General features: G+C 42.4%; 1 protein-coding gene across 1 annotated transcript; it reads left to right on the plus strand.

Moving 5' to 3' along the window:
- Positions 1 to 3,149: 3,149 nt before the first annotated feature.
- On the plus strand, positions 3,150 to 6,546 carry LOC308382441 (alveolar macrophage chemotactic factor-like). Its single transcript, XM_080860169.1, has 4 exons — positions 3,150 to 3,305; positions 3,603 to 3,729; positions 4,572 to 4,643; positions 5,339 to 6,546. Exons 1-4 carry the CDS (start codon positions 3,242 to 3,244, stop codon positions 5,415 to 5,417), a joined length of 342 nt encoding a protein of 113 aa, XP_080716295.1. The 5' UTR covers positions 3,150 to 3,241; the 3' UTR covers positions 5,418 to 6,546.
- Positions 6,547 to 7,142: the final 596 nt, after the last annotated feature.

A 7,142-nucleotide genomic window follows, 5' to 3' on the forward strand; every position in this document is an offset into this window, starting at 1 on the left:
CAAAGAATATCGCGATCCAACCACCAACCTTAAGTCATGGACACACAGCGTCAGACAGTACTGCCATTAGTTTGTGGACACGGGTTTAAATAGGAACATTGGGCCTCATTCTCGACAGCAGTTGGGAAGACTTTCCGAAGGAACTCCACTTCGGAAACATTTATGAAAACATTTGCATTCTCGTTATTTTTTTCTTCTGTGCTTTCTTCTGAACTTCAGACAACTTTCAGAACTCGAAATAGCAGTCGTAGCTCTACCGGAATCTTCTCAAATGGGATTCCACGGGCCATCTTGTGGTTATTTGAGGAATCGCGTTGAGGAATGACATTTGAAAAAACTCTGTATTACAGTAAAAGGGTTAACGGGCGAATTTGTGAGAACCCGTTGGTGATTGCGTTCACGTCAACTCTACAGACATCCTCGGATTAAAATAATTATGATAATAATAAATACGAGAATATTTGTATCATTAACTATTACGTTTCACATTTATAGTCATAATTATACGAGGTAGTGTGTATTGTTACACTAGGTCTATATGGCTCGTAGCTTGACTGTTCTCTCCCTTGTACGTCACTTTGGACAAAGGCCGCGTCTGCTAAGAGACTGATTGGGAATGACATGAACAATGCAAATGTAAGTGAATAAATAAATAAACACTAAGCTCAATCTCTAAGAACTAAGGCATGAGTTTATTGCAATTTATACTACTACTGGTGGCCAGTCTTCACCCCTATGGTGACCATTTCGATCGACAGGACGGACTACAATTTATACTCGTACTTGGGACCGGTCTTCACACCTATTTTTCGATTAAAAAAAAAAAAAGTGACTACTTAAATGTGTTTTACGGACTTCGGACGTTCAACGTTATACAATATCTCCACCTTATTAATGAACACCTGTTACGAGGTGGATTCGGGAGATTGCGACAGCACACGTTTTTAAAATTCCGTCTCCTAATAAGGAGCTGGCAGGGCGTGTATGTATGCAAATCCACTTTCACGAGAACGCGCATCAATCTAAGAAGCTAATCGGAAGGAACCCAGCTGAGAAGACTTCGGCTGCTTATGAACACATTTTCAAGCGTGCGGGAATGCAGCGGAAGCGTTTCTCTTACGTTGTTTTTGCGAAGTCGTGTAAGAAACATTTCTGAAGAATTACAGAAAAAGGTCGAGAATGAGGCCCCTCGTTTTGGATGAAATGTCTGCTGGCTTGAATTAAACTTTAGTTTATTGCACTCCGGACTTCTGATTGAATATGATCTCTAAGATTTTGAAACAGTTGTATTTCGCTACAACACATCCCAGAGGTTTGCCTTATATTCAATTCAGTTTCACTGAATTTAAATAGCGGCAAAACAATGCAATTGTTTCAAGGCTTTACAGAGCCAAGGGCCTGAACGCCCCTGGAGCAAGCACAATGGTATGGAGTACGGGGTTACGGGGTAAGGGGGTACAGGGTTTGTGATAGAATAAGTGCAATACAGTGTGGTGGGAGTGGGTAGGGGTAGGCCGAGGGTTACTACAAGTGGATCAGGTGTAGGTCACACCATACATTTCATCAAAAACATGAATTTGATAAACAGATAAAGACAAGATAAGATTAACTTTAGGTTAACAATTAAAAGTAGGTAACATGGCCACTTAATCAGTATATTAGCATGTTATGATATAGAAGGAGACGGAGAGGGAGAGGCTGCCCGGCAAGGTGTATGAATTCAGTTTATGTTTAGTTTTGCTGCACCACTGGCTCTGCAAGAGCACTTCTTCACAGTAAATCATGCACTTTCTGTAGCCCAATTGTATTAATATGGTAATTGTATACACGTTAAGATTTGATGCGGTTTGCTTAGTTATGTTGGCTGGCATGGTGCATGGGGATTTTTGCATGCAACAACAGTGGGGAGCAACAGCACTCCTTCACAGTAGCCTACAACATGCGCCACCAAAACGCCAATACTGGTCTGGAAAATAAGACTCCTTCTGGTTAAAGGTCTTTGCGAAAGATTTTTGAACGATAGCCTAGGCAAATCAGTGCTCATACGGTCTATAGGCTTACACATGACAAAAAAATATTCATTCTTACTTTCACAATTACTTACTAGCCCACCGGCAATGCAAATTATGTAGTATGCCTCTCATATTCACATACAGCGCAATCGTAGATGAGGCAACATGAGTAATAACAAATTCTATTAATTAGGCTACAACAGAAACTCGTCACATTTCGCTGTTATCTTTTATCAGGACATCTGTATTAAACGCCAATAGGCTAAAGAAACATAACAGAAACACATACACAGCAATCATACAGTACATATATACTGTCTTTGTTCGTTGTTATGCGTGTGTGCTTATTTATACAACAAAAATAATGATGCGTGATCAAGTCCAAACGTGAACCAGAGTCTCGCAAGGCCGCAGTGTCGGCCTGCTTCCTCAATTGTCTTTAGAATGTATTTTTTTTTTTTTAACCGGGTGTGATCGTTATCCCAAGAAGTAAAACATACACATATCGCATATACAAAACTGGCATTTGGCTGTCTAAGTCGTATTTAGAATCAAACTTAGCTTGCCGCCACTTTCCCATTCAACACTCCACCGTGAGAAAAACAAACCTCCCCCTTCTGTGCGCACCTGCTTCCCTACAACCCAGGTGCGTACCTATTTACAGTAAAGTGATAGGCCTACACATAAGGAGGCTAAGTGATTGCTAAAATAATGTCCCACATATTCTGGCCAGTGGGATAAGGTACACATATCATTTGGCCAGAACATTATTTCCAGCTTTCATATGAAAGGTGACAGAGCCTATAGCTGACTCTTTTCTAGCACCTATAAGACTCAATATTATGTGAACATCACAGAGTGAAATGATGATTGATGTGTGATTCATCCAAATGTGACGGAAATGCACAGGAGAAGACTGTAGCCAAAATAAATGAATGCGATGTGACTCAACAAACACAATCAGTTTTAAATAATCTTTGCCTGACGGGACTTGCAAGTGGTGCATGGGGGGGTAGTGCAAGCGCCTGGGAGAAAGTTCATTTCCGACTGGAGTTCGCTGGAAGACTGCTACGCTGGAAACACTCCCACGCGTCTTCACTTTATAAATGGCTTGCCTTTCTTACATTGCGGCAGGTTCAGGTCCTTTCGATCGTGTGAGTATAACAGCAGTGCAGGCGAAAAACTGCTGCAGTGTATCGACTATTGCTATCATCTACTTCGGACGAACCATGAATGCCATTTTCGCCGTATCTTTGCTCATTATCGCCGTAGCGGCCATGGGAACAGAATCTGGTGAGTTCATCAAATATGACTTTGGCATGTGGCTCATAGACAAGTGTTATAGTGTACAAATGGTTCTGCCAATGGGCTCATTGGCCCAGAACGCAGTCTACTCTCCCATGGTAGATAATTAGATTACATTTGTTATAGTGTAGGTTGTAATGCAGACTTATCTTTGCTTAGAAAAAGCCAGTCTCTAAGACTTACCACAGAAGGTTTGATCAGACTCGTTGGTTGCTTCTTACCTCAGCATATTATTATGGGATGTATTCAGTTCTGTTGTAATTTCGCATTTTTGTCTGGTTCCAGCTTCCATACCTGAACTCCGTTGCAAATGTTTAAAACAAAAGCCGAGTAATCAAAGCATTCTGCAGAAATATGTGAAGAAGATTGATCGTTTCCCGGCCAGTCCCCTCTGCAATAAAGAAGAAGTCATGTGAGTTTAAGCCAGTGTTGTACCTGAACGCGTTCATTAAACGAAAGTTCATGAACTCGTTCATAATTTTGGTGAACGTGAACTGAACGTTCTGTATTATTGCCTGATGAACGATACTGTGAACGCGTTCATTCTGGTGTCTGTGAACGGCACGTTCACTCTTTTTAATTTCGTTCAATAAGGTGCCAGATTTCTAGAGACTTCCAGGCGAAAAACACACGTTTAACAGTCATTTAACAGTTTCTGTCAATGCCTGGCAAGTGTGAGAGCGACAAAGTTGCATAGAGGCCGAAAGCGGTATTGCAGACATATAGAGATTTAGATATTTTTTTTAAGCTCGCAACATATTGAAAAAAAAGAACTGAACTAGTTCATTTTTTGGAGCTGTGAACATAGTTCAAATTTTTGAATTATGAACTATGAACTGAACTAGTTCATTTTAAAATGTGTGAACTATGAACTGAACTAGTTCATGTAGAAAGTGAACTTTCCCACCACTTTAAGCACCTGCTTGGTTTTACATCACAAGTCTTTCTTTTTAAATATAAATTATTATAGGTAGTTTATTGTCAGAAAACTAATAATAAGACATGATTAGCCCTGTTTCCAAAAGTGATGTTTATTATATGTATTTTGTTTGTAATGTCACATCGGCACTCACATCATGTTCTCATATGTTAAGTCCCCCTGGTTGTTACGTAATTTGACGTGGGGCTAATTTAAATGGGCAAATGATTGCTTAAGCTACAAGGGCTTGCTAGTTTACTCTGCTCTAGCAGGGTTGAAATTCATCTCTGAAATATTTCTGTGGCAATAACTGAACCCTTGTCTTCATTTCACAGTATTCATGGCAAACAAGGAAAACAAAAATGCGTGGATCCTACTGCGAAATGGGTGAAAAACTTGGAGAAAGCGTAAGTGCCCTCGACTGAGTTCACCTTGTCTTTACTCAGCTCTGCTCTGTCAGTCCTCTGCCCGCATACAATGGAGAGAATACACATAGCTTAGCTGTCAGAAATACATACATTGACTGTAAATACCTATAGAAGGTCGCACTGAAAACCAGATGCACCTACAGTATCTTATTGAGTGGCTTTTTAATGATTACAAACTGTACCAGATACATCTTGTACATTTGCAAAGATTACACAGTCTTTGAATCGATTTTAGGTAGGGAGATGTAGAGCAAGTGCCCTCTGTTGTGTTCTCATAATTCTATGAATGCATAATATGCCAACACGTTAGGTGGCGCTGCCAATACAGGTTACAATTAGATTGTAATCATACAGGTGAACAGAAGGAGAATGTAACAATGTGAGCAGTTGAGTATGAAGTAAAGTTGATGAACGTAGACCTCTGTCTCCTCCAGTTACTATACCTATACATAACACCCTCACTCTCCTCCTCTGTTCTCCAGTTAACCCCTCACTCTCCTCCTCTCTTCTCCAGTTAACCCCTCACTCTCCTCCTCTGTTCTCCAGTTAACCCCTCACTCTCCTCTTCTCTTCTCCAGTTAACCCCTCACTCTCCTCCTCTGTTCTCCAGTTAACCCCTCACTCTCCTCCTCTGTTCTCCAGTTAACCCCTCACTCTCCTCCTGTCTTTTCCAGTCTCCAGCTTAAAGCAGTTGCAGCCGTCAACAGAAGAAACACCATCATCACCCCTGAGACCACAACCGCAGACAACTGATGCCCACCATGAAGAGGAGTAACGCCACCATCACACCTGAGCCCACAACCGCAGACAACTGATGCCCACCATCACCCCTAGGACCACAACCGCAGACAACTGATGCCCACCATGAAGAGGAGTAACGCCACCATCACACCTGAGCCCACAACCGCAGACAACTGATGCCCACCATCACCCCTAGGACCACAACCGCAGACAACTGATGCCCACCATGAAGAGGAGTAACGCCACCATCACACCTGAGCCCACAACCGCAGACAACTGATGCCCACCATCACCCCTAGGACCACAACCGCAGACAACTGATGCCCACCATGAAGAGGAGTAACGCCACCATCACACCTGAGCCCACAACCGCAGACAACTGATGCCCACCATCACCCCTAGGACCACAACCGCAGACAACTGATGCCCACCATGAAGAGGAGTAACGCCACCATCACACCTGAGCCCACAACCGCAGACAACTGATGCCCACCATCACCCCTAGGACCACAACCGCAGACAACTGATGCCCATCATGAGGAGGAGTAAAACAGCGTGTGAAGACACGCTACGCTCCAAATCTGACTCTTGGCACTTGGGACTCTGCAGGTGCACTGGTTGCCGTAGTGATGAGAGAATGGAGGCTTGGACTAAATCATTCCATGAGTAGAGAGATGGGCAGAGAGAGGGGGCAGAATGCAGAGGAAGTACAGGCATTTCTGAAGGCAGATGATTATCACTGGCATGATCGAAATGTTACTGATAAAGGAACTTAAAATGTGAAGGTTTTTTTTGTGGGGCGGGGGTCATTATCTGCCTCTGTATACCAATTTCAATTTCATATGTAAATGTTTTATCAGAAATGTCATTTTGAATTTGATTAGGCAAAGAAATCTTTAAGTAAGCAATAAACGTTTCATGGAATATGATTTCTATGCTTAGGTTACTGTTCTGGAGTTATGAGATATCGAAGTGTAGTACATTTGTTTAATGAAGTAAGAATGACTGGTATGAAGTATTTTATATAATGTTTTTTTAACAGACTTTGTGACGTCTTTTTATATCTTTGTGTTAACATTCAGATACCTATTTGTACCTAATGAAAATATGAATAATGATTATTTATTAAAATATGGTTATTGGTGAACAGTTTGTTTTGTGTTTTTTTAAGGGCTTCGGGGCTTTGCTAATGAATGACAGTATTTCCTCAGTGCTGATTGGATACTGCAGGTTATACACAGGGTCTGTATACTTAGGCAGTCATGAAAGGTCAGTTTTTACAGATACTTCATATTTATTGTCTTGCCAAAGTTCACAGCTTGTGTCGTTGGCAATGGTGCTTAACAATGGTGTGACATGTGGCACATGATCGGACATCGTCTCACACCACACCCCATAGGTGGCACGGTGGCTCAGGTGCCTGGACTGCTTGCACTGTCACCTCACAGCAAGAAGTTCACGGGTTCGATTTCCGCATGGGGCGCTGTTGCCTCTGGGGGGCAGGTCCTCCCCAGAACTTCAGGTTGGGCTATCTCCCAGGCATTTCTGTGTGTAGTTTGCATGTTCTCCCCGTTTTCACAAGGGGTTTTCTCCACTAAGAACAGAAAAAACATGCCAAATAACAGACCACATGTCCATCCCTGAACAAAGATGGACAGTTCACTTCACCTGGTCCCCGGGTGCTACAATACAAGCTGCCCACTGCTCCTAGGGGGTCCTTGAGGAAGGGCGGTCCAG

This window comes from Sprattus sprattus, assembly GCF_963457725.1.
Source record: "Sprattus sprattus genome assembly, chromosome: 21".
NCBI lineage: Eukaryota > Metazoa > Chordata > Actinopteri > Clupeiformes > Clupeidae > Sprattus > Sprattus sprattus.